The sequence below is a fragment of the Gasterosteus aculeatus genome, chromosome 9, assembly GCF_964276395.1.
Source record: "Gasterosteus aculeatus chromosome 9, fGasAcu3.hap1.1, whole genome shotgun sequence".
Lineage (NCBI taxonomy): Eukaryota > Metazoa > Chordata > Actinopteri > Perciformes > Gasterosteidae > Gasterosteus > Gasterosteus aculeatus.
In genome coordinates, this window is record NC_135696.1 from 21,739,635 (window position 1) to 21,765,309 (window position 25,675).

General features: G+C 42.9%; 1 protein-coding gene and 2 long non-coding RNA genes across 5 annotated transcripts; 1 reads left to right on the top strand and 2 right to left on the bottom strand.

Moving 5' to 3' along the window:
- Positions 1–1,938: 1,938 nt before the first annotated feature.
- Positions 1,939–12,459, bottom strand: LOC120814167 (B-cell receptor CD22-like). Of its 2 annotated transcripts, XM_078079841.1 has the most exons (9): positions 11,969–12,454; positions 10,319–10,675; positions 9,995–10,204; positions 9,038–9,307; positions 5,491–5,751; positions 4,601–4,700; positions 3,758–3,812; positions 3,135–3,301; positions 1,939–3,018 (listed from the first exon to the last, which is right to left on the bottom strand). In XM_078079841.1, exons 1-9 carry the CDS (start codon positions 12,015–12,017, stop codon positions 2,946–2,948), a joined length of 1,542 nt encoding a protein of 513 aa, XP_077935967.1. In that variant the 5' UTR covers positions 12,018–12,454; the 3' UTR covers positions 1,939–2,945. The 2 variants fall into 2 exon arrangements, with proteins under 2 accessions (XP_077935967.1, XP_077935968.1); XM_078079842.1 differs by lacking the exons at positions 1,939–3,018; positions 3,135–3,301; positions 3,758–3,812; positions 4,601–4,700; positions 5,491–5,751 and adding exons at positions 5,760–6,136; positions 8,653–8,922 and having other exon boundaries at positions 11,969–12,459.
- A 7,481-nt stretch (positions 12,460–19,940) lies between these two features.
- LOC144383093 (uncharacterized) lies at positions 19,941–23,230 on the bottom strand. 2 transcript variants are annotated; one of them, XR_013450545.1, is made up of 4 exons: positions 22,091–23,230; positions 21,921–21,978; positions 21,136–21,285; positions 19,941–21,019 (listed from the first exon to the last, which is right to left on the bottom strand). It is a non-coding gene; the product is annotated as an uncharacterized LOC144383093 (long non-coding RNA). The 2 variants fall into 2 exon arrangements; XR_013450546.1 differs by having other exon boundaries at positions 21,921–21,975; positions 22,091–22,400.
- LOC144383097 (uncharacterized) lies at positions 22,965–23,655 on the top strand. The gene is made up of 2 exons (XR_013450551.1): positions 22,965–23,121; positions 23,507–23,655. It is a non-coding gene; the product is annotated as an uncharacterized LOC144383097 (long non-coding RNA).
- Positions 23,656–25,675: the final 2,020 nt, after the last annotated feature.

Consider the following 25,675-nt stretch of genomic DNA (forward strand, 5'->3'; position numbering starts at 1 on the left):
AGGCCAACTAGATACCTGGAAATACCAACTTTTGTAATCAATGGCAATACGTCAGTGATTGCTTATATAATTAATGATATTATCCCCTATCATTAAAAACCTGCAAATAAATGATGCCACACCAACACAACATTCATGTTTGGACACTTGATGTAAAAAAAAAACACACAGCACAAAGTTATAATGTAACATGTAATGTACTCTATTGTTTTTTAAAGGTCAGTGGGGAATTTCTGAGAATCACAATCGCGATTCCTGGCTATTAGAAACAAAGGGAAGAGTTGTCAGAATGAAGTCCTGATGAATTGTGATGTATTGATACATACATCCATACTTGATCATTATCACATCAATAATCATTTAAAAAAGCAATTATGTTCATTTTCATGAATGTAGGAAGACATACTGCACGTTATCTATTGACTGTGAGGACTTTTAACTGGTTCGCTCAAACTAGAGCTGAGAGGTCTGACAAAACATTTTTTCACATCATGTCTATGAACTCAGTGTAGCAGGACGCTGGTTTTGCACAGGTGGATTGTTATTTGCAACACTGCATCAGTATGACTGTGCAGAAGCAGTAAACTATATGAACCGGTACACTGCATGAACCAGTACACTGCAAGAACCGGTACACTGCAAGAACCAGTACACTGCAAGAACCGGTACACTGCAAGAACCAGTACACTGCATGAACCGGTACACTGCAAGAACCGGTACACTGCAAGAACCAGTACACTGCAAGAACCAGTACACTGCATGAACCGGTATACTGCATGAACCGGTACACTGCATGAACCGGTACACTGCAAGAACCAGTACACTGCAAGAACCAGTACACTGCAAGAACCGGTACACTGCAAGAACCAGTACACTGCATGAACCGGTACACTGCAAGAACCGGTACACTGCAAGAACCAGTACACTGCAAGAACCGGTACACTGCAAGAACCGGTACACTGCATGAACCGGTACACTGCAAGAACCGGTACACTGCAAGAACCAGTACACTGCAAGAACCAGTACACTGCATGAACCGGTATACTGCATGAACCGTTACACTGCAAGAACCAGTACACTGCAAGAACCGGTACGCTGCAAGAACCTGTACACTGCATGAACCAGTACACTGCAAGAACCGGTACACTGCAAGAACCAGTACACTGCAAGAACCAGTACACTGCATGAACCGGTATACTGCATGAACCGGTACACTGCATGAACCGGTACACTGCAAGAACCAGTACACTGCAAGAACCGGTACACTGCAAGAACCAGTACACTGCATGAACCGGTACACTGCAAGAACCGGTACACTGCAAGAACCAGTACACTGCAAGAACCGGTACACTGCAAGAACCGGTACACTGCATGAACCGTTACACTGCAAGAACCAGTACACTGCAAGAACCGGTACGCTGCAAGAACCAGTACACTGCATGAACCAGTACACTGCAAGAACCGGTACACTGCAAGAACCAGTACACTGCAAGAACCAGTACACTGCATGAACCAGTACACTGCATGAACCGGTATACTGCATGAACCGTTACACTGCAAGAACCAGTACACTGCAAGAACCAGTACACTGCATGAACCAGTACACTGCATGAACCGTTACACTGCAAGAACCAGTACACTGCAAGAACCAGTACACTGCATGAACCGTTACACTGCAAGAACCAGTACACTGCATGAACCAGTACACTGCAAGAACCGGTACACTGCATGAACCGGTACACTGCATGAACCAGTACACTGCATGAACCAGTATACTTCCCAGTAGCAGCTGAAAGCCTCTGTAAATCTCAGTTACTGTAACTCCAAGTAGCCATTCGTGTATTGTAGTGTTTGCACTGTAGAGCCGTGAGGTGAAGCTGAGTGTCTGCTGAAGTGCATCATTCTGTACCTCGGGGAAGACGAGTAAAGCTGAAGGTCTTTTGAAGAGAATTTTCCTGTCTTTATTTCTATTAAACAAGATCAAACATTGACTGTGACAAAATGTTTTCAGTTTCATCTTATATGAACATTCTACTTTTCTATCACAGAAAATACTGTTTGTTGTGACATTTTATTTGAAATAAAGCAAAATATAGAATTGTATTGGACTACTGTCCAATACAAGTTGCTCCAAAGTATCGTTTTTTTCAGCGTACATTCGATGATCACTCCTTTGGCTTAAAGCTTCCTCATGTAAACATAATAAAGCATCATAATCTCACCATCTAATAGCGAGTAAACTTAACACATCTTAACCATTATGTTTAACTCAGTTCTATATGAACCAAAATCAGAAGGTTTGCCTCGCAGGGCTGTCGTACAAACTTTGCTCATCTACTACCTGACAGGAGAAAAAACTCTTTGGAATCCATCAAGGACGCCAATTAGCATCCGTCTCCAAGTCTTAACGTTACATTGTAGCAGGTCAATGTGTGCAGTAATTATATGACTATAATGACTATGAATTGGGTTTGATTCATATTGCAGTCACTTCATCTAACATGCTAATGTAATAACTAATATCTAACACACAAACTACAATTCTACCCTAAACATTTCTACATTATCATTTCTACCACTAGGTGCTTAAAACACTCTGAAAGTCCAATTCAGCCATTTTAAGTTGAGACAAGTTCTCATACAAAACAAAAACTTCAGTAAACATTATGAGAATCAATAGAAGCATATTGGCAATATTGGTAAAGACTATTTACAGATAAATGTACCTGAAGATGCTTGTATAGAACTGGTAGTAACATATTGCTGATTAGTAACATTTAAAGGCTGATTACAGACTACAAGCTGGCCTCCCATTGGCTCCCTGATGCTTCTCTGATGGAAGCCTTAACGATGGTGAATATACAACATGTCAAACCTCATATTCATGCAGGTGTGTTTAAGCTGCTTAAACTCTGTACAGTAACAGACCACATATCTGTGTGGGTTCATTCTCTTGGTGCTTTGCTGACGGTGCTGTACAGAGCAGAAGAATCATCCTCAGCTCCTTCACATCTCCGTCTGTGAAAGAACCGTAAACTCAGAATATTAATCATTAACACGTTTAAACAGCAATAAAACAGTGATGATAAAAGCAGAGACGGATCCATATTCAGTAAAGATTGTCACTGACTCACTCGCTGGCAGCACCAGAACTCTCAAAGTTGACACGTGAGTACAGAACTTCCTCCACCTCCTCCTTGCGTCTGGGGGGGCGAGCTGGACTGACGTTGGAGTAGAGAAGAAGATCCTCCTGGTTTCTGGAGAAGCTCACGGTAGCATAGCAAGGCTCCGCTGGTGGGATCTGCATCAAAGAACAAGAAGTACTTATTGGATAGTATTGTTGGACTGAAGTACAAAGGACCAGATAGTAGAATATCTGCAGGGCTTGTTCTCTAATGACTCCTTTGGGCCCTACAGGTTCTCATGGAGGTCTCATGTGTTTAATGGTTGTAATTAAGGTCATTGAGGTTAATGAAGTTCCATCTACAAACTGTCATCGTGTGGGAGCGACAGGTGGTGTCTAGATGGTTTGAAGAAGAACCAGGACGTAGGAGTGGGCTGAACTAGAGGGACCTGACAAAACCTCCCAGTGGGCCGTTTTTTACCTGGAGTTGAACTCCCAGTGTTGCTGGTAACTTTTATTTCCTAATTTATATGAATTTGTATTATATTTTAATTGTTGGCTTTTAAATCCCCGCCTCACAGGCCTGACATGATGATCCCAGATGTTCCCAGATGTTCCCAGAGGCCTCCTCACCTGAGCGTTGTTCTCTGGTCTCTCTGCAGGCCGGCTGCTTGGTGGAGACTTTTTTCTTTTGGACAGAAAAATGTATTAATGAACAAACAGAAGATCGAATTAAGTGATTCAACGACTCCTTGAATGTAACATCTGTCACGGGGTGGAGATTGGAGACAATGCATGTTTTATTGATTGTGTATTTATTGATTTATGGATTGCATATTTTATGGTTCATGATTTATGACTTATTGATTCATGATTGTTTGCATGTTCGATATAACGATGTATTGTGTGCTTTGAGTGTTGGTTTGCATTGTATCCTCAATTAACAATCGTCCCCAGTGACATGTTACCAATTAGTGGCATATGCCCAATGGACCAATGGGGAAAGGCCAGAGGCGGAACTTTTTGAAACAGGAAGACGGGACACTGGCAAGAAAAGAGAAAGAAGGCAGAAGGGAGCAGGAACACACCGCAGTGTTGAGCGAATGCAAGAAGCAGCAGCAGCAGCAGAGGGAAGCTGGCAGTCAGAGACGTCTGAACCGGTGGACTAAGGATGCGCAGGACTTCGCTCTACTGTGGTGGTGAGTTTGGACGGACTATTTTAGCTTCCTTTATATATTTTAATCATTGTATTAAAATAAATATTCTTTTATTAGTATTTCTGCCCCTGTCTCCTCTTGGGTCATTGTTTCACTGCTCTCCCCCAAACAAACAGACCTTGTTTTTAATTATTTTGAGTTCCTAGGGCTCTTCGCTTTTACCTGGTGGCGTTGTTGGCAACACACTTTTAGTTTTTAAGAAACCTCGGCTGCTGACACATCCATATCTACATTTTATCAGTGAAGTTGAACCGCTCACCTGATCAAGAGGACACTGAGGATCATGATGATTACCAGGAAAATAGCAGATGTGGACGCAAAAACAGCTGTTGTTATTGGCCATGGGGAGGCTCCTTTTCCTACACGGGAACGAAAACAAACAACAAATATATAAACTACTAAATATGGAGGGTGGAGGATGAATTAAGGACCAACAGGATGGAAATAAGATGTTTAACTCAGTGAAACAGAATATCTGGGACCTTAAGATCTGCTCTATGCAGATGATGAACTTTAACTCAAATTATATGTGAGAAGTCTTCTAAACAACGTAGCTGGATGGCAAGAGCGGCGGCCATTTTATTGTGTCCTGTTGTCATGGCAACTTTTGTAGATTGTTTACTGCTACAGAAACTAAACACACTCCGTGAGGAGATGATTTGGAGACACAATCCAAACCCCCAATATACTGCTTCTAATACTCAAAGCTGACTAGTTAGCATGCTAGCTAACTGTTGTGTTGCTAACAGCATTGTGTTTGTTCCAGACTCGTTTCTCTTACTGAGCTGCTCCTGCATTCTTACAGCTACAGACTCTGTTCAGGTATCAACATATTCAGCTCTTCTAACGTGACTCTTCTTGTTCCTTCCACTTCTGACTTCATCATTTGATGAGACGACGCAGCATCAGACCACCTGATGTCTGCAGGACGCTCAGCTGGTGAAGCTTTAAAGTGGTGAACCGAGGGTCCAGGGTTTGATTCTCAGTGGGGTCATAGTGTATCTGCTCAGGTTCACCTTCTAGTCCACAATGCTCTCCTGCTTAACTGAGTGGAGGACAGGAGCTAAAGGCCGCGTTTACTGTGAGTCACTTCTTTAGTTGGATTGTTGATATAATGTGTGAGAGAACAGAAGAATGAATGTGATTTACCTGAAGAAGTAATCAGACGTAAGGTGGAGTTACTACGTCCCATCTGGTTCTGGGCTTCACAGTAATAATTCCCACTGTGTTCAGCTGTGAAGTCAGTGATGGTGAAGATCTGTCCTGATGCTCGTGGTGAGTCTTCATGCTCCTTGTACCAGGTGTAGTTAGCTGCTGGGTTAGCATCAGTGCTACAGGTCAGATTCATTGAATCGCCCTCCAGCATCTCAGCAGAGGGACTCACTGACACAGAGGGACGCCGTGGACCATCTGGAGGAGACGTGTCAACATCTTATTACAAGTTAGAGTTCAATAAATAGAAGTTCATAACAAAACACTACCTCAGTAGTGATTATGTTGCTTTTAAAAAGGTTGTTTCACTCACATTTCACATCGATAGAGATGAAGTCAGACGTCTTCCTCCCCAGCTGGTTCTCAGCTGTACAGGAATACCTTCCAGAGTCAGAAGACTGGATGGAGCTGAAGACCAGCTGAGGTTCTTCACTGAGAAGATGAGGATCTGAAGTTCCATCCCCCTTGTACCAGGTGTAGTTAGCTGCTGGGTTAGCATCAGTGCTACAGGTCAGAGTCACTGAATCGCCCTCCAGTATCTCAGCAGAGGGACTCACTGACACAGAGGGACGCTGTGGAAGATCTTGAGGAGACGTGTCAACAAATTATTCCAAGTTAGAGTTAAATAAATAGAAGTTCATGACATACACTCCTCTTTCTCAAACCCACCTCCTACTTCTCGCGTCCCATTGACTTCACCTCTATCACCCTCACTTTCCTCCTTCACCCCCCTGTCTCCTAACCAAATTCTTACCCTATTAACCTCTGCCCGTCCGACCACATGCCCTCTTGACCCCATTCCATCAGATCTTCTACAATCTACGCACCTGACCTCCCTTTCCTCACCTGTCTCATCAACAATGCTCTGTTATCTGGCTGTTTTCCCAATTTTCTGAAGGAGGCAAGAGTAAACCCACTCCTGAAGAAACCCACCATCAACCCTTCTGAAGAAAACAACTACAGACCGGTCTCTCTTCTTCCTCTTTTTATCCAAAACCCTTGAACGTGTATCTTTAACGAACTCTCCTCCTATCTCCACCATAACAACCCCCTTCACCTCCACAAGTCAGGATTCAAGGCCATTCCACAGAGACTGCTCTCCTTGCTGTCTCAGAGCAACTCCACACTGCTAGAGCCGCCTCTCTCTCATCTGTCCTCATCCTTCTGGACCTCTCTGCTGCATTAGACACAGTCAACCACCAGATCCTTATTTCCTCCCTTCATGAACTTGGTGTCTCAGGCTCTGCTTTCTCCCTTCTCTCGTCCTACCTCAACGGCCGTACCTACCGGGTAACCTGGAGAGGATCTGTGTCGGAACCTTGTCCTCTTACTACTGGAGTTCCTCACGGTTCCGTCCTGGGTCCCCTCCTCTTCTTGCTCTACACCAACTCTCTCGGCGCTGTCATTCGCTCGCATGGCTTCTCCTACCACAGCTATGCCGATGACACCCAACGCATTCTCTCCTTCCCTCCCTCGGACACACAGGTGGCGGCACGGATCTCTGCCTGTCTAACTGACATCTCTCAGTGGATGTCCGCCCACCATCTGAAACCCCGACAAGACTGAACTACTTCTCTTTCCGGGAAAAGACTCCCCGACCCAGGACCTGACGGTCAACTTTGGCAACTCCGTACTAATGCCCACTTTGACCGCTAGGAACCTCGGCGTCACACTTGACAGCCGACTCTCCCTGACTCCCAACATCACCGCGACAACACAATCTTGTAGATACACGCTCTACAACATCAGGAGAATACGTCCCCTTCTCACTCAGAAGGCTGCCCAGGTACTGATTCAGGCTCTTGTCATCTCCCGCCAGGACTACTGCGACTCCCTCCTGCAGGTCTCCTGCTACCACCAGTCCACCTCTGCAGCTCATCCAGAATGCAGCAGCTCGCCTGGTCTTCAACCTTCCTAAGTTCTCCCACACTACTCCACTCCTCCGCTCTCTTCACTGGTACCGGTGGCTGCCCGCATCCAGTTCTAAACATTGGTGCTCACGTACCATGCTGTGAATGGATCGGGTCCAGCTAACATCCAGGGCATGGTCAAACCCGACATCCAGACCCGCCCTTTCCGCTCTGTATGTGATAAACTGCTTGTTCCTCCTCACTGAGAGCAAAATACTCGACTAGATCACCACTCTTTGCTGTCCTGCTCCTAAATGGTCTTCAGACTAAAGACACACCTCTTCAGACTCTACCTCCACTAACACACTAACTGTAGCACTTACATTGGACTTATTACGCCACTCATCTACAGCAAATTGTAAATTGGCTTATTTGAGGAAATTGCACTTTCTTGTTTCTTGTTCTCCTGAGTTTGTACCCTATGGTTGAATGCACTTATTGTAAGTCGCTTTGGATAAAAGCGTCAGCTAAATGACATGTAATGTAATGTGATGTAATAACAAAACACTACCTTAGTAGTTATTGCGTTTAAAACCAGTTTGCACATGCATTTTAAACAAGGAGCATCGGTAAACTCCAACCCTGAAAGGGGCAGAGAACTAAAGAGAAGTGGAACCCTAAAAATACAACCCATATTTCTGGAGGGACCGAGTCACCAGCGCGTCCCTCATCAGGCAGGAGTATAAAATGTTTAGGTATTAGCTTAGCCGCCCTCTCTCAGCCGCTCATGTTCGACCACAGACGCAACTGCTATGGATTTTATTCATTTCAAATATTGTTTGAAGCAATAGTTTGTTTGCCATTTTCTGTTGATTTTGATCTTTTACCCGTAAAAGGAAAAGTAGAAGTTTAAATTGTAATGGAAATACTTCTTTGAATTGGATTTGCTAGTGTATTTACTTAATGTGGTAAAGAATGGTGTTTAATGATGAATTATTATTTTGTTGTTATTTTATTACTTTGATGTAGAATTTAGTCTACTATTTTTGCTTTAAGGTTATCAAGCTATTCCGGTTCCCACAACCATTACGATTGAAAATAAAAGACCAAAACAGATCCGAGTTGTCCCCTTGTGATATTTGGGTTAAACAAGCCATTTTCAAGTTTGGGCCGAGATGAATATAATTAACACCTGGAGAACTTGACAGTAGTGATTATGTTGCTTTTAAAGAGGTTGTGTTTCACTCACATTTCACAGGGATCAAGATGAAGTCAGACGTCTTCCTCCCCAGCTGGTTCTCAGCTGTACAGGAATACCTTCCAGAGTCAGAGGACTGGATGGAGCTGAAGACCAGCTGAGGTTCTTTACTGAGAAGATGAGGGTCTGAAGTTCCATCCTCCTTGTACCAGGTGTAGCTAGCTGCTGGGTTAGCATCAGTGCTACAGGTCAGAGTCACTGAACCGCCCTCCAGCATCTCAGCAGAGGGACTCACTGACACAGAGGGACGCTGTGGACCATCTGGAGGAGACGTGTCAACATATTGTTACAAGTTAGAGTTCAATAAATAGAAGTTCATAACAAAACACTACCTCAGTAGTGATTATGTTGCTTTTAAAAAGGTTGTTTCACTCACATTTCACGTCGATAGAGATGAAGTCAGACGTCTTCCTCCCCAGCTGGTTCTCAGCTGTACAGGAATAATTTCCAGAGTCAGAGGACTGGATGGAGCTGAAGACCAGCTGAGGTTCTTTACTGAGAAGACGAGGATCTGACGTTCCATCCTGCTTGTACCAGGTGTAGCTAGCTGCTGGGTTAGCATCAGCGCTACAGGTCAGAGTCACTGAACCGCCCTCCAGCATCTCAGCAGAGGGACTCACTGACACAGAGGGACGCTGTGGACCATCTGGAGGAGACGTGAATAAACATACTAAGAGGTTAGAAGATGTTAGCGTAGATAGTTGATCATTTGAATGAATACTTGTGTGTCTTTCTCTCAGACTATCTCTATTATTCATCACAGCAGCTGTCACAGGTGAGACTCCTGCTGGTGTAAAGTGACAATAAGCAGCCTTTAATCCTTTGTAATGTTCATATCTCCACACATTCTTCTCTTTAGATGCTGCTTGTGTCCTTAGCTGAGTCTGTCCTCTCACTTCTAGTTGTTGTAGGAGTTATTGATTGTTTCCTCCACCAGCTGACACGTCACTTCTACTGATGTTCTGGAATAATTCACTTGAGTCTTTATGAAAATCACATTATTCTGTCTGCTGATGGTTTATATTTGTGTTTCTATTAATAAGAGAATGACATAAATAAAGATCTGTGTCTCCTTTAACATTTAGACTCCAGTGTGTTTACAGCTGTGATTAGAATCATATTGTTGTGTCAGTGTGTGAGTGACTCTTCTACACGTAGACTGCAGGGGCCGGGGATTGAACCAGCAACCCTCTGGTCAGTGGACCACGGCTCCACCTCCTGAGGAACGTTGTGCTTCATCTTTTTGATGCCTCTAGTTTACATGCAGCGGTCTGGTGCCTCCATGTGAGATGTTGTTGAAGCTCCACAGGCCGACACAGTGGAGTGAACTTACACACTGCAGGAGAACGTTGACCATAAGATCCTCTGAAATAACAGGAATATCTGTCTGTAGAACCAGAGGAGACTAGAAGAGAAGATCCTCTCTTGATGATCTCTTCATTCTTGTACCAGTCGTATCCAGGACGATCAGACAGAACACAGCTGCTGTGACACGTCAGCTCCAACCAGGTAGAATCTGATCTTCTCACCTGCACCTGGAGACCTGAATCAGTGAATATTATTTATTAAAGTGTCAACATTCACAGAAGACATTTATACTCTAGTTTTCTAGATGTTGAACATTTGTAGATGATTATTATGTTAAATAAAATGTTACCTGTGACACACAAAGTGACTCCAGGTGAACCAGTATATTTCTCTCCTGGTTTGTTTGTCATGAATCTGAATTTGTACTCAGCTGAGTCGCTCTCTCTCACGTCTGTGATGATCAGATAACAACTCTCACTATAACTATAACATCCATATGTCACACGGCCTGAATACTCAGAGTCTGTTCTCAGATCCACAGGTTCACCATCTTTCACTTTAGTGAACCAGAATCTGTCCTTTATATCAGAGGGACGTATTCTAGGTGGGTGTGTGTAGTCACAGCTTATATACACTGTTGATCCTTTTGCAGCACAGACGTCAGTCTGATCGTATTTCACTCTCCATCCATCCTGACTCTGTATCACTGTAACACAGCACATCAGGAACCACAGTCACACTCAGAACAACATCACAGGACACACTCTCATTGGTAGTTTACTGAAGAGAAAAGATATTATGAGAAATATGAAAATCATTGAGTTTTTAGAAAGTAATGAAAGAGTCCACGATGTCCACATGGACTCTGCAGCTGGAAGGAACAGCGACGTATTGAACCTGTGGACCTGAAAAAGCTCAAGTTGAAGTATTAGAAGGGTTTGGTTGATGAGAAGAAGAGTGTCTTTGCTCTGTGCTCTTCTGTCTGTGGTCAGTCTGCTGCAGAGTGGAGATGGAAACTGTAGAGAAATGCAGAACTCTGAGGGGAACGATACTGTGACATATAGATTAGTAGAATATGAACGGCACCTTTGGGGGGAAAGTGTGAAAATACACGTGTGTCTGTTCAGGCAATTTGGCCGCCATTTTGACACAATTGACATAAGCTTTTAGCTGCATTATTTAATCAAACAATGGACGACTATGGTAACCATGGTAACCACGGGGGCAGATACATTTTCAAAACCACATCAAATGCCCAGATACCTTTATTAACACACGTATGATTAATTAAATCACCCCTCTGCACGCCAACGCCTTTGACCCTTGTATGATAACATGCAAAATAATAGGATGTGCCCTCACACACACACACACACACACACACACACACAAACAAGACACCGCCCATATTCGCTCAATTTTTGACAAAATGGCGGCACGGAAACGCACATTTTCACACCTCTCCCCCTAACGTGCCATTTATGTGCTGATTAGATCACACGTCACTGATAAGAAGTGTTTTAAGACTCGACTGGCTTTCAAAAGCCAACAAAAAATAAGAAATAGAATTTTCCAAAACAATATTTATTTGTCTAAAACCACAGAATGTGACTTTTCAGCCTCCGGCTGTGAATCAATTATCTGTGACACGGATCAAAGCTGCAAAATGTCCCTCAAAGAGACACTGAACAACCAGGAAGAGAATAAAAATGACCAGAAATACACAATAAAATGCTCCAAAAAGAAGAACAGACGTCGTCAGAGACTCGGAGTGAATAACAGCCTCTAAATGTGGTCTAATGCAAAGAAACGCTGCTGAACGATTAGAGGAAGTTCAACAGAGACAAATTATTCAGAGCATTTCTTCTTTGTTAATGTTCATTTAGTCATTATTTGTGTGTGATGACATCAGACCTGTGTGTGAAGTAAAAACACAGCTCCCTGTGTGTGTGTGTGAGGTGTGTAACGGCCTCACAATATAAATGTAGAAGTACAGTACCTTGTACAGAGAGAAGGAAGACGACTAATCCACCGGCTGATGGACTCATAGCTGCTCCTCTGTGTTCAATCAGCAGATCAGAAACTCTTTATTCAGTAAGTCACCAGAAACACGTCTACGTTAAAGAGGAGGCTGATGTCTCTGAGGTCAGCTCGTCTCTTCTGGAGTTGGTAACAAGCTGCTGTTCAACACCCAGCAGAGCTTCCTTCCTCTTTCCGTCATTAGTATGCATGAGCTGCAGAACAAGAAGCTGCTTTAATGTTAACGTCTTACTTCTGCTAAAAGGAAACATCATAAAAGTGTTGTTAATATGTGAAGATCATCTTGATGAACCTGTAAGCAGCATAAACGTCTCTTCATTCTCTGTAATAATTCACATTAAGTGAAAGGCTGCAGTGTGACGTCCTCCTGTTAACATGTAGATAAATATGTCCTCTCTGCAGCTCTTCATACGTCTTCCTCACATTCACTGCAGGACACAAACAACACAAACAAGCTGTCAACACACACAAATGTTGCTTTATTTATTTAATGTTCACACATTTCCATTACAATATGAAAGTGTCTGTTGAGGACAGTGTGTAGTGTTTAGTGACATCTAGTGGTAAGGTTGCAGACTGCAGCCTCCTCCCTTTAAGTCCTTCAGGTAACGTGGAGATGAAAAAGGCTCCCAGTGAACATATGAAGCGCTCCTCTAAAGAAACGTCTTAGTGATGAAAACATGGTTATTGTTGGGAAGATTAAAACAAGCTTCAGACAGTTTGGGGGGCAGGTGCTCAAACCAAAAGAAAAAGGCAGAAGTGTCTTTCTGCTTTTGGAGTCTCTCTTCTCTTTGCATTAAGCTGCACATTCTGTGAATGAGATAAATTAATGTTGTGCACAATAATCAAAAGTTGACAACACACACAAATATTTTTGTAAGCATAAGCAGCATTACACTAATAATACACCAGACTGTAGCTCAACTTAAGACCTACCTTTTAATTTGTAGAACTGTAAAACTGCCTTTAAATTCTCTGCCTGTCTGTCACGTTTAATGAAGAGAGAGATACAAACGTCAGTAAACAGCTGGACGAGAAGTTTTTTGTTTGTATGTTTTTTAGGAAACGTCGGTCCAGTTGTGACGTCATGTTTTCAGCGACGCTAATGTTGTTAATTTATCACCAAACAACATCAGGGATTTGCACAAACCGTCATCACCTGTTTGTCTGATGCTGTAGATGTTTCTGCACGAGGAGGAGGAAGAGGAGGAGGAGGAGGAGGAGGAGGAGGAGGAACACAAGAACTCAAATAAATGCTCCGTCAGACATTGAAACACATTTGCGGGGAATTGATGACAGAGTCATTTTTATTCCTGAATGTTGATGAATGAAGAAAGAATTGGGCTCCAGTAGAAGGAAACTTTTCTCATCCGGGGCATCTGTGCACGTGCCTGAATGAATTCAGAACGCTGTGTTAACAAGAACTAAGAAAAGGGATCATATCACTCCTGTATTAACTTCTCTGCACCGGCTCCCTGTTAAATCAAGAATAGATGTTAAGGTACTTCTCCTCACCTACAAGGCCCTTGCTGGTGAGGCACGTCGTATCTTAAAGAGCTTGTAACACCGTATTGTCCTACAAGGCCGCTGCGCTCCGTACACTGAAAAAAGTACATCCTCGTGTCATTGACTTAAAGTGAATTTGTACTTCGGTCAAAGTGAAAATTGTAATTTGGGGTTTTTCAGTTTGCCTGAAACTAAAACATACGCCCCTCAGAGCAAATGAACAGCAATACTTTTACCTAAAGTGTTTTTACTTTAAACCAGAGGTTTTCATGTCACGTGACTAAATGACGTCACCAAACCATCCTTTATCTTGCCCGTCGTATTTACTAAGCTGCGTCGTGAAGCCGAACACCTTCTGCAGGACCACAAAACGTCCTTCGATAAGCTGAGTTCGATCTTTTGTTGTTTTCTGAGAAATGTGTTTTCCTATGGAAGCCCGTTTCCGCCACTAAAAAAAAGAAGGGTTTGAAAGTCGAAATCATGATTATGATTAAGATTTGCGCATGCGCAGGCTCCTTGCAGCTGGTTGTGACGTCACTACGGTCACACAGAGGTGGGTTTGTGTTTTCACAACGTCTCGCTGATGAGCTACTGAACGAACCGGGAAGCCTGTGAATATCTTGCCAACTTTACCGAACTGTAAAAGTTTTCACTCCACACCTCAAAACCAACAGGAGGGACGTTTGACGTAGAGGTCCACTTTCAGCCGAGTCTAAATTATCTTCGGTATTTCAGAGTCCGAGATAAATCAACTTGTAGGGAGATAAAATACGTCCTGGGTGGTATTTATTGTGTAGCTGTCGTGATTAGTGTCGCGTGAGAAGAGAGAAGAGAGTTCTGTCTTTATTGAAACAGTGTTGCGCCTCAGGATCAGCGGCGGCTCTGCGCATGCGCACGTGACTGTCAGTCTGGAGTGACGTGTGTCTCCTCTGCGCTCTGACTGCAGCTGGACTTCTGTGAGACGCGCTGAGGACGGTAAAGCCTCGTTAAACGCCAAACAATACGTCTCCCACGTCAGACACCGCAAAAGTCTCCAATTAAACCAGATAAGGTCGCTGGATTTGTCGCGAGTCGCTTTTGACAAAAAGTCGCCAAGAGGTTTTGGCCAAAACTACGAAGGAGCCCGCGCATGCGCATATCTTACGTCTATACATTAGCTCATAATTTCGACTTTCTTAACTCTTTCTTTCTTCATTTTGATATTTGCATAGATTAAAGTGCTGAGTGATAAGAATTCATATAGCTTCTTGTCAGTATAATGCAGTATAATACAATACCACCAGCATATCCAAGTCTTAGGCAATGAATTCATCTGTAGTGACGTGATGACTGTCCACTAAAACTACACGTGAAATCTCACCATATCCTTTGTGTTTACAGGCTTACCGTTTTTCCTGAAAAGGCCATATTTCTGAACAACTGTGAACATTATTTTCTTGTTCATTTAAATATGAATCACAAACCCAAAATAGAAATGAGACACTGGAGAATAGCTTTGAACCTGGTTCAGATGTTTACTTGCTAATGTAGTAAGTGAATGTAATCATTAATTTCAGTTTTAAGTTCAAGTTTTCATCTAGTGGAAATTAACTAACAGTATGAACATTTAGTGACAGGTTTTCTTCACATGTATCTTTTTAAATGTTGTCTATATTGTGATGTCACGAGAGGCGCCGCCGCTCTCTCCGGGGTAGTTCAAATAGTGCGAGGACACCGGGTTCAAAATGTAAGCAAAGGTTTTAATTTACGTCCTTCAGATTAAACAGAAAACAGTCCAAACAGGGGGCAACTCAGGCTTCGGTCGATCTTTGCCGGTAAAACTTAACTAATGTCTTGTCTCTGGAGGGGAAACGGAAATCCACTTGTTTAAGGAGAAACCACCGTCCTCTCCTGCCTCGGGGAATCCTTCTGTCTTGGTCTGCTCTTCTGCAGCTCGTCTCTCCCTCTCAGCGGTGTGTCTTCCGCCCTCATGAAGGCCTCCCGGTCGTCACACCCTGGTGGGTTTCAGGTGTGAGGGGAATGCTCTGAGTTTCGGGGTGGAGTTCCTACCTCCACCAGCAGATGGAGCCATAGTAGTTACAGCCATCGCCGGTGAACGTATCTCCCTTCCAAGACCCAGCCTCTCGTGACATCACAATATTCTAGAATCTATCCCATAGGTCACTAATTGGCGGACCGCGGTCCGGGTCCGGACCCAGAGGCCGTCCCATCCGGACCCGGACCGCCAGCCAAAACAGAAGGTTGTGATTTAAAACCTGACGGCGTTTTTATTTTGTTTACCCGGCGGCGCGGCGCGGCTTTTGCAGTATTTACGGTAGTGGTTTAGCGGATGAGGAAACGCGCAGACCAATTGCATGCGAGTTAAGCCATCCCACGTGATACCACTCAGCCAATCAAATCTATGCATTCTCGGCGGTAAACGTTACGTCTCAAGACAGCGCTGCGTCCGCGCTGAGAGATGAGAAAGTCAGAGAAAGAAAAAGAAAGATAGCGACACATTTAGATAACAAAGGGAGAGAAACGGACGACTGCGCCGGAGAAAGTTGAGGAAAAGGCGAGTGAGACAGAGAAAGCGAGAGAAACATAAAGAACAAATGTCGCTCTCCAAAAAAAGAAACGTTGGCAGCGAAAATAGAGCATTTAATCCGGAATGGACAGACTCATTTCTGTTCATACTTCCCACAGGGAGCACAAAACCAGTGTGTCTTATATGTTCAGAAACCGTGGCACTTATTAAAAGTGGCAACGTGAAACGCCGTTATGAGACAAAACATAAAGGTTTTGAACAAACATACCCACTCAAATCCGAAGTGAGATGACAGAAAACAAGTGGCCTCACAGCCCGATATGAACAGTCAACCAGGATCCTGAGCCACACGTTCCCTGCCCAACAACGTGCTCATGAGGGTTCCCTCAGAGCTGCCCAAATACCCATGTCAGCATCATCTGCCACAAAGAAAGGTGAAATATTAACTGAGGATGTGCTAACCCAGCTAGATGAAGCCATACATAAGGCACCATGTGTAGGCTTAGCTGTGGATGAGTCCACTCACATCTGTGACAATGCTCAGCTGTTAGTGTAGGTCAGGTGTTTCAACACAGACCAGAAAGCATTCTGTGAAGACCTGTTAGGTGTCACTCCCCTTCAAACCAGTACAAGAGGAGAAGATGTCTACCTGGCCATTGAGGAGATGTTAACGAAGAGAGGAATAGAGCCAACACAAGTGGTTTCAATAGCCACAGATGGAGCCCCTGCTATGATAGGGAGAGAGAAAGGAGCTGTAGCAAGACTGAAAGAGGACAATCCAGAGCTCATAGCTTACATTGCATCATTCACCAATCTGTCCTCTGTGCCTCCCTGTCAGATGAGCACGCTGAAGTGATGAATACAATGATGAAAATGATCAATTTTCTCAGGGCATCCTCTTCCACCCAGCATCGCATGCTGAGGGAATTCCTCAGAGAAGTTGATGCCAATGCTGATGATCTTTTGCTGCACAATAATGTGAGATGGCTCAGCAAAGGGAAGGTCTTAGCGCGCTTTTGGTCCATCAGGAGGGAAGTAGCATCTTTTTTGGCAAAGCTAAGACATCAGAAAGCAACGCAGTTTTCTCTATTTTTAGGAAATGAGAAACAGATGGATAATGTGGCCTTTTTGGTTGATATCACTGCACATCTGAATGAACTGAATTTGAGGCTACAGGGCGAGGACCATTCAATTTGTGAACTGATGACCGCTGTCTGCTCCTTTCAAAAGAAACTTGAGTTGTTCAAGGACGACCTGCAGGGAGACTGTGCACACTTCCCAGCAGTGCAGGAACAGGTACAGGGACACAGAGACGTGTCTTCTTTTGTTGACTTCATTGATAAGCTGATGGTAAACTTCAGCAACCGTTTTGACAGCTTCAGCTCTGGACAGCAGCTCACCATGTTCATTCAGAACCCATTTATCATCACGGATGTCAGGGGGTTCTCAGAGGAAGTCACACAGCACTTTAAATGGGTAAATCCTGGGCCTCTCCAGATGCAGCTGGTTGATCTCCAAGCAGATGTGTCCCTGAGAGAGCAGTTTCTAAGAACTGACCCTTCCACTTTCTGGCTCCAAACGGTCCCTGCGACAGCTTTTCCAGGTCTGAGGAAAGTTGCCATATACATCTTGACCATGTTTGGCTCCACCTACAACCGCGAGGCAGCTTTCTCCACGATGAATATCATCAAAAATAAATATGGTTCGAGGCTCACCAATGAGCACCTCCACATGTGCATGCGGATGGCCCTGACTCCATTCAAGCCCAGGTTTAAAGTCCTGGCAGGACAAGCTAGAGCTCAATTCTCCCACTGACCCACAAAGTGGGGGAGTGGGATGCAACACTAATGCTCTAAAACTGTTAAATTGTTAAGATGTGTTAAGATTTATTATCTGTAAAATCGTTTGAGACAGAAACGGGGACATTCAAGCTTTTCCTCTCCCTTTATTTAATTTTTCTGAAGTTATTATTATTTATTATTACATGCAGCATTTTCATTTTGTATTTATTTAATTAAAAAAATTACTTGTATTTAGTTCATGAGAGAGCATCATACATATCTGCAGTCACACATAAGTCCAGTTCTATGTTACATGATAATAAATATTGTTAAAAAGTGTTTTAATCGTACCGAATTCCTTTGATTTGAAAGGGATTGATTATATGCAGATGTTTATACAACTACCAGGCTACTTAAATATATATCACACTAAATAGTTAGACATTATGATCTTCTGGACCTTTGCTTCAAGAAAATTTCTCTAACTGGACCTCTTAACATTTTAGTTGAATACCCCTGATCTATCCTGTCCCTGCATCTATGCCAACTGCCCGTGTGCCTGCAGGACTTGGACTTTAGAGACTTTAAGCCACTTGTTAAGATGTCATCAGCCCTCCAGACATACTGAACTGACCACACTTAAATTCATCATGAGGGTTGTTCAGTGAGTGACTTAAAGCCTGGAAAACTGCAGTTAGCAAAGGGAAATGCTGTGTAGGGATCAAACAAGACAAGGTTGACTCTCAGTTCAGAAACAAAGGCAGGTATTCTGGAAAAGGTAGCAGAAGACGGTCCAAAAGTCCAAAGCTCCAGAAGATTCACTGCCAGAAAGAACAGTTAAGACTCCTGGGAGAGGAGAGGCCAACTAGATACCTGGAAATACCAACTTTTGTAATCAATGGCAATACGTCAGTGATTGCTTATATAATTAATGATATTATCCCCTATCATTAGAAACCTGCAAATAAATGATGCCACACCAACACAACATTCATGTTTGGACACTTGATGTAAAAAAAAAAAAAAAACACACCACAAAGTTATAATGTAACATGTAATGTACTCTTTTGTTTTTTAAAGGTCAGTGGGGAATTTCTGAGAATCACAACCGCGATTCCTGACTATTAGAAACAAAGGGAAGAGTTGTCAGAATGAAGTCCTGATCAATTGTGATGTATTGATACATACATCCATACTTGATCATTATCACATCAATAATAATTTAAAAAAGCAATTATGTTCATTTTCATGAATGTAGGAAGACATACTGCACGTTATCTATTGACTGTGAGGACTTTTAACTGGTTCGCTCAAACTAGAGCTGAGAGGTCTGACAAAACATTTTTTCACATCATGTCTATGAACTCAGTGTAGCAGGACGCTGGTTTTGCACAGGTGGATTGTTATTTGCAACACTGCATCAGTATGACTGTGCAGAAGCAGTACACTGCAAGAACCAGTACACTGCAAGAACCAGTACACTGCAAGAACCAGTACACTGTAAGAACCATTACACTGCAAGAACCAGTACACTGTATGAACCATTACACTGCAAGAACCAGTACACTGCATGAACCAGTACACTGTAAGAACCATTACACTGCAAGAACCAGTACACTGTAAGAACCATTACACTGCAAGAACCAGTACACTGCAAGAACCGGTACACTGCAAGAACCAGTACGCTGCATGAACCAGTACACTGCATGAACCGGTACACTGCATGAACCAGTACACTGCAAGGACCGGTACACTGCGAGAACCAGTACACTGCAAGAACCAGTACACTGCATGAACCAGTACACTGCAAGAACCGGTACACTGCAAGGACCGGTACACTGCAAGAACCAGTACACTGCATGAACCAGTACACTGCAAGAACCAGTACGCTGCATGAACCAGTACACTGCATGAACCAGTACGCTGCATGAACCAGTACGCTGCATGAACCAGTATACTTCCCAGTAGTAGCTGAAAGCCTCTGTAAATCTCAGTTACTGTTACTCCAAGTAGCCATTCGTGTATTGTAGTGTTTGCACTGTAGAGCCGTGAGGTGAAGCTGAGTGTCTGCTGAAGTGCATCATTCTGTACCTCGGGGAAGACGAGTAAACCTGAAGGTCTTTTGAAGAGAATTTTCCTGTCTTTATTTCTATTAAACAAGATCAAACATTGACTGTGACTAAATGTTTTCAGTTTCATCTTGTATGAACATTCTACTTTTCTATCACAGAAAATACTGTTTGTTGTGACATTTTATTTAAAATAAAGCAAAATATAGAATTGTATTGGACTACTGTCCAATACAAGTTGGTCCAAAGTATCGTTTTTTTCAGCGTACATTCGATGATCACTCCTTTGGCTTAAAGCTTCCTGATGTAAACATAATAAAGCATCATAATCTCATCATCTAATAGCGAGTAAACTTAACACATCTTAACCATTATGTTTAACTCAGTTCTATATGATCCAAAATCAGAATGTTTGCCTCGCAGGGCTGTCGTACAAACTTTGCTCATCTACTACCTGACAGGAGAAAAAACTCTTTGGAATCCATCAAGGACGGCAATTAGCATCCGTCTCCAAGTCTTAACGTTACATTGTAGCAGGTAAATGTGTGCAGTAATTATATGACTATAATTACTATGAATTGGGTTTGATTCATATTGCAGTCACTTCATCTAACATGCTAATGTAATAACTAATATCTAACACATAAACTACAATTCTACCCTAAACATTTCTACATTATCATTTCTACCACTAGGTGCTTAAAACACTCTGAAAGTCCAATTCAGCCATTTTAAGTTGAGACAAGTTCTCATACAAAACAAAAACTTCAGTAAACATGAGAATCAATAGAAGCATATTGGCAATATTGGTAAAGACTATTTACAGATAAATGTACCTGAAGATGCTTGTATAGAACTGGTAGTAACATATTGCTGATTAGGAACATTTAAAGGTGATTACAGACTACAAGCTGGCCTCCCATTGGCTCCCTGATGCTTCTCTGATGGAAGCCTTAACGATGGTGAATATACAACATGTCAAACCTCATATTCATGCAGGTGTGTTTAAGCTGCTTAAACTCTGTACAGTAACAGACCACATATCTGTGTGGGTTCATTCTCTTGGTGCTTTGCTGACGGTGCTGTACAGAGCAGAAGAATCATCCACAGCTCCTTCACATCTCCGTCTGTGAAAGAACCGTAAACTCAGAATATTAATAATTAACCCGTTTAAACAGCAATAAAACAGTGATGATAAAAGCAGAGACGGATCCATGTTCAGTAAAGATTGTCACTGACTCACTCGCACAAAGTTGACACGTGAGTACAGAACTTCCTCCACCTCCTCCTTGCGTCTGGGGGGGCGAGCTGGACTGACGTTGGAGTAGAGAAGAAGATCCTCCTGGTTTCTGGAGAAGCTCACGGTAGCATAGCAAGGCTCCGCTGGTGGGATCTGCATCAAAGAACAAGAAGTACTTATTGGATAGTATTGTTGGACTGAAGTACAAAGGACCAGATAGTAGAATATCTGCAGGGCTTGTTCTCTAATGACTCCTTTGGGCCCTACAGGTTCTCATGGAAATATAGTTATATATAATATGATTGTCACCAGGAGGATCATATTGGGCCATATCGCTGTACACAGGGTTGTTGCTGCAAGTTATTGTTTCAATGATTTTAGCTTGGTTTGTTTAGTTACATGTTAGCATGTTCTCTCTCATGTTTTTACAGCATAACATTTTACTTGATGTATGTTGGACCCTATTTTAACTCAAATTGAGTCAATAATCGTAGAGCGCATCAGGAAAAAGGGAAAACAGGACGAGGGAGCGACAGGTGGTGTCTAAATGGTTTGAAGAAGAACCAGGACGTAGGAGTGGGCTGAACTAGAGGGACCTGACAAAACCTCCCAGTGGGCCGGTTTTTACCTGGAGTTGAACTCCCAGTGTTGCTGGTAACTTTTATTTACTAATTTATATGAATTTGTATTATATTTTAATTGTTGGCTTTCAAATCCCTGCCTCACAGGCCTGACATGATGATCCCAGATGTTCCCAGAGGCCTCCACACTGAGCTCGTCCTCCTCACCTGAGCGTTGTTCTCTGGTCTCTCTGCAGGCCGGCTGCTTGGTGGAGACTTTTTTCTTCTGGACAGAAAAATGTATTAATGAACAAACAAAAGATCGAATCAAGTGATTCAACGACTGCTTGAATGTAAGATCCACATCTACATTTAATCAGTGAAGTTGAACAGCTCACCTGATCATGAGGACAGCGAGGATCATGTTGATCACCAGGAAAATAGTAGATGTGGACGCAAACGCTGCTATCCAACCACTGGAGGCTCCTTTTCCAACACAGGAAAGAAAATAAACAACAAATATAAAGTATTAAATATGGAAGGTGAATTAATTACCAACAGGACGGAAATAAGATGTTTAACTCAGTGAAACAGAATATCTGGGATCTTAAGATCTGCTCTATGCAGATGATGAACTTTAACTCAAACTAAATATGAGTAGAACGTCTTATCAAAACAACGTAGGTGGATGGTCGCAGCGGTGGCCATTTTATTATGTCTTGTTGCCATGGCAACTGTAGAGTGTTTACTGCTACACAAACTAAACACACTCGATCAGGAGACGTTTTGGAGAAACAATCCAAACCCCCAAAAATACTGCCGCTAATACTCAAAGCTGACTAGTTAGCATGCTAGCTAACTGTTGTGTTGCTAACAGCATTGTGTTTGTTCCAGACTTGTTTCTCTCACTGAGCTGCTCCTGCATTCTTACAGCTACAGACTCTGTTCAGGTATCAACATCTTCAGCTCTTCTAACGTGACTCTTCTTGTTCCTTCCACTTCTGACTTCATCATTTGATGAGACGACGCAGCATCAGACCACGTGATGTCTGCAGGACGCTCAGCTGGTGAAGCTTTAAAGTGATGAACCGAGGGTCCAGGGTTTGATTCTCAGTGGGGTCATAGTGTATCTGCTCAGGTTCACCTTCTAGTCCACAATGCTCTCCTGCTTCACTGAGTGGAGGACAGGAGCTAAAGGCCGCGTTTACTGTGAGTCACTTCTTTAGTTGGATTGTTGATATAATGTGTGAGAGAACAGAAGAATGAGTGTGATTTACCTGAAGAAGTAATCAGACGTAAGGTGGAGTTACTACGTCCCATCTCGTTCTGGGCTTCACAGTAATAATTCCCACTGTGTTCAGCTGTGAAGTCAGTGATGGTGAAGATCTGTCCTGATGCTCGTGGTGAGTCTTCATGCTCCTTGTACCAGGTGTAGTTAGCTGCTGGGTTAGCATCAGTGCTACAGGTCAGAGTCACTGAATCACCCTCCAGCATCTCAGCAGAGGGACTCACTGACACAGAGGGACGCTGTGGACCATCTGGAGGAGACGTGTCAGCATATTGTTACAAGTTAGAGTTCAATAAATAGACGTTAATAACAAAACACTACCTCAGTAGTGATTATGTTGCTTTTAAAAAGGTTGTTTCACTCACATTTCACGTCGATAGAGATGAAGTCAGACGTCTTCCTCCCCAGCTGGTTCTCAGCTGTACAGGAATAATTTCCAGAGTCAGAGGACTGGATGGAGCTGAAGACCAGCTGAGCTTCTTCACTGAGAAGACGAGGGTCTGACGTTCCATCCTCCTTGTACCAGGTGTAGCTAGCTGCTGGGTTAGCATCAGCGCTACAGGTCAGAGTCACTGAATCGCCCTCCAGCATCTCAGCAGAGGGACTCACTGACACAGAGGGACGCTGTGGACCATCTGGAGGAGACGTGAATAAACATACTAAGAGGTTAGAAGATGTTAGCGTAGATAGTTGATCATTTGAATGAATACTTGTGTGTCTTTCTCTCAGACTATCTCTAGTATTCATCACAGCAGCTGTCACAGGTGAGACTCCTGCTGGTGTAAAGTGACAATAAGCAGCCTTTAATCCTTTGTAATGTTCATATCTCCACACATTCTTCTCTTTAGATGCTGCTTGTGTCCTTAGCTGAGTCTGTCCTCTCACTTCTAGTTGTTGTAGGAGTTATTGATTGTTTCCTCCACCAGCTGACACGTCACTTCTACTTATGTTCTGGAATAATTCACTTGAGTCTTTATGAAAATCACATTATTCTGTCTGCTGATAGTTTATATTTGTGTTTCTATTAATAAGAGAATGACATAAATAAAGATCCACAGGCCGACACAGTGGAGTGAACTTACACACTACAGGAGAACGTTGATTCCAAGATCCTCTTAAATAACAGGAATATCTGTCTGTAGAACCAGAGGAGACTAGAAGAGAAGATCCTCTCTTGATGTTCTCTTCATTCTTGTACCAGACGTATTCAGCACGATCAGACAGAACACAGCTGCTGTGACACGTCAGCTCCAACCAGGTAGAATCTGATCTTCTCACCTGCACCTGGAGACCTGAATCTGTGAATATTATTTATTAAAGTGTCAACATTCACAGAAGACATTTATACTCTAGTTTTCTAGATGTTGAACATTTGTAGATGATTAATATGTGAATTAAAATGTTACCTGTGACAGACAAAGTGACTCCAGGTGAACCAGTATATTTCTCTCCTGGTTTGTTTGTCATGAATCTGAATTTGTACTCAGCTGAGTCGCTCTCTCTCACGTCTGTGATGGTCAGATAACAACTCTTACTACTACATCCATACTCCACACGGCCTGAATACTCAGAGTCTGTTCTCAGATCCACAGGTTCACCATCTTTCTCTTTAGTGAACCAGAATCTGTCCTTTATATCAGAGGGATATATTCCATATGGGTATGTGATGTCACATCTTATATCCACTGTTGATCCTTTTGCAGCACAGATGTCAGTCTGAAGGTAAATCACTCCCCATCCATCCTGACTCTGTATCACTGTAACACAGCACATCAGGAACCACAGTCACACTCAGAACAACATCACAGGACACACTCTCATTGGTAGTTTACTGAAGAGAAAAGATATTATGAGAAATATGAAAATCATTGAGTTTATAGAAAGTAATGAAAGAGTCCACGATGTCCACATGGACTCTGCAGCTGGAAGGAACAGCGACGTATTGAACCTGTGGACCTGAAAAAGCTCAAGTTGAAGTATTAGAAGGGTTTGGTTGGTGAGAAGAAGAGTGTCTTTGCTCTGTGCTCTTCTGTCTGTGGTCAGTCTGCTGCAGAGTGGAGATGGAAACTGTAGAGAAATGCAGAACTCTGAGGGGAACGATACTGTGACATATAGATCACACCTCACTGAGGACACCACAGAGAGCCTCCACATCTTCCGCCGCAAACTCAAGACACACCTCTTCAGACTCTACCTCGACTAAAGACTAACAAATTGTAGAACTTAAATTGTACTTTTAACGTCACTCATCTATAGCAAATTGTAAATTGGCTTATTTGAGGAAATTGCACTTTCTTGTTTCTTGTTCTCCTGAGTTTGTACCCTATGGTTGAATGCACTTATTGTACGTCGCTTTGGATAAAAGCGTCAGCTAAATTACATGTAATGTAATGTAATTTAATGACACGGATCAAAGCTACAAAATGTCCCTCACAGAGACACTGAACCACCAGGAAGAGAATAAAAATGACCAGAAATACACAATAAAATGAAACTGTAGAGAAATGCAGAACTCTGAGGGGAACGATACTGTGACATATAGATTAGTAGAATATGAACGGCACCTTTGGGGGGAAAGTGTGAAAATACACGTGTGTCTGTTCAGGCAATTTGGCCGCCATTTTGACACAATTGACATAAGCTTTTAGCTGCATTATTTAATCAAACAATGCACGACTATGGTAACCATGGTAAC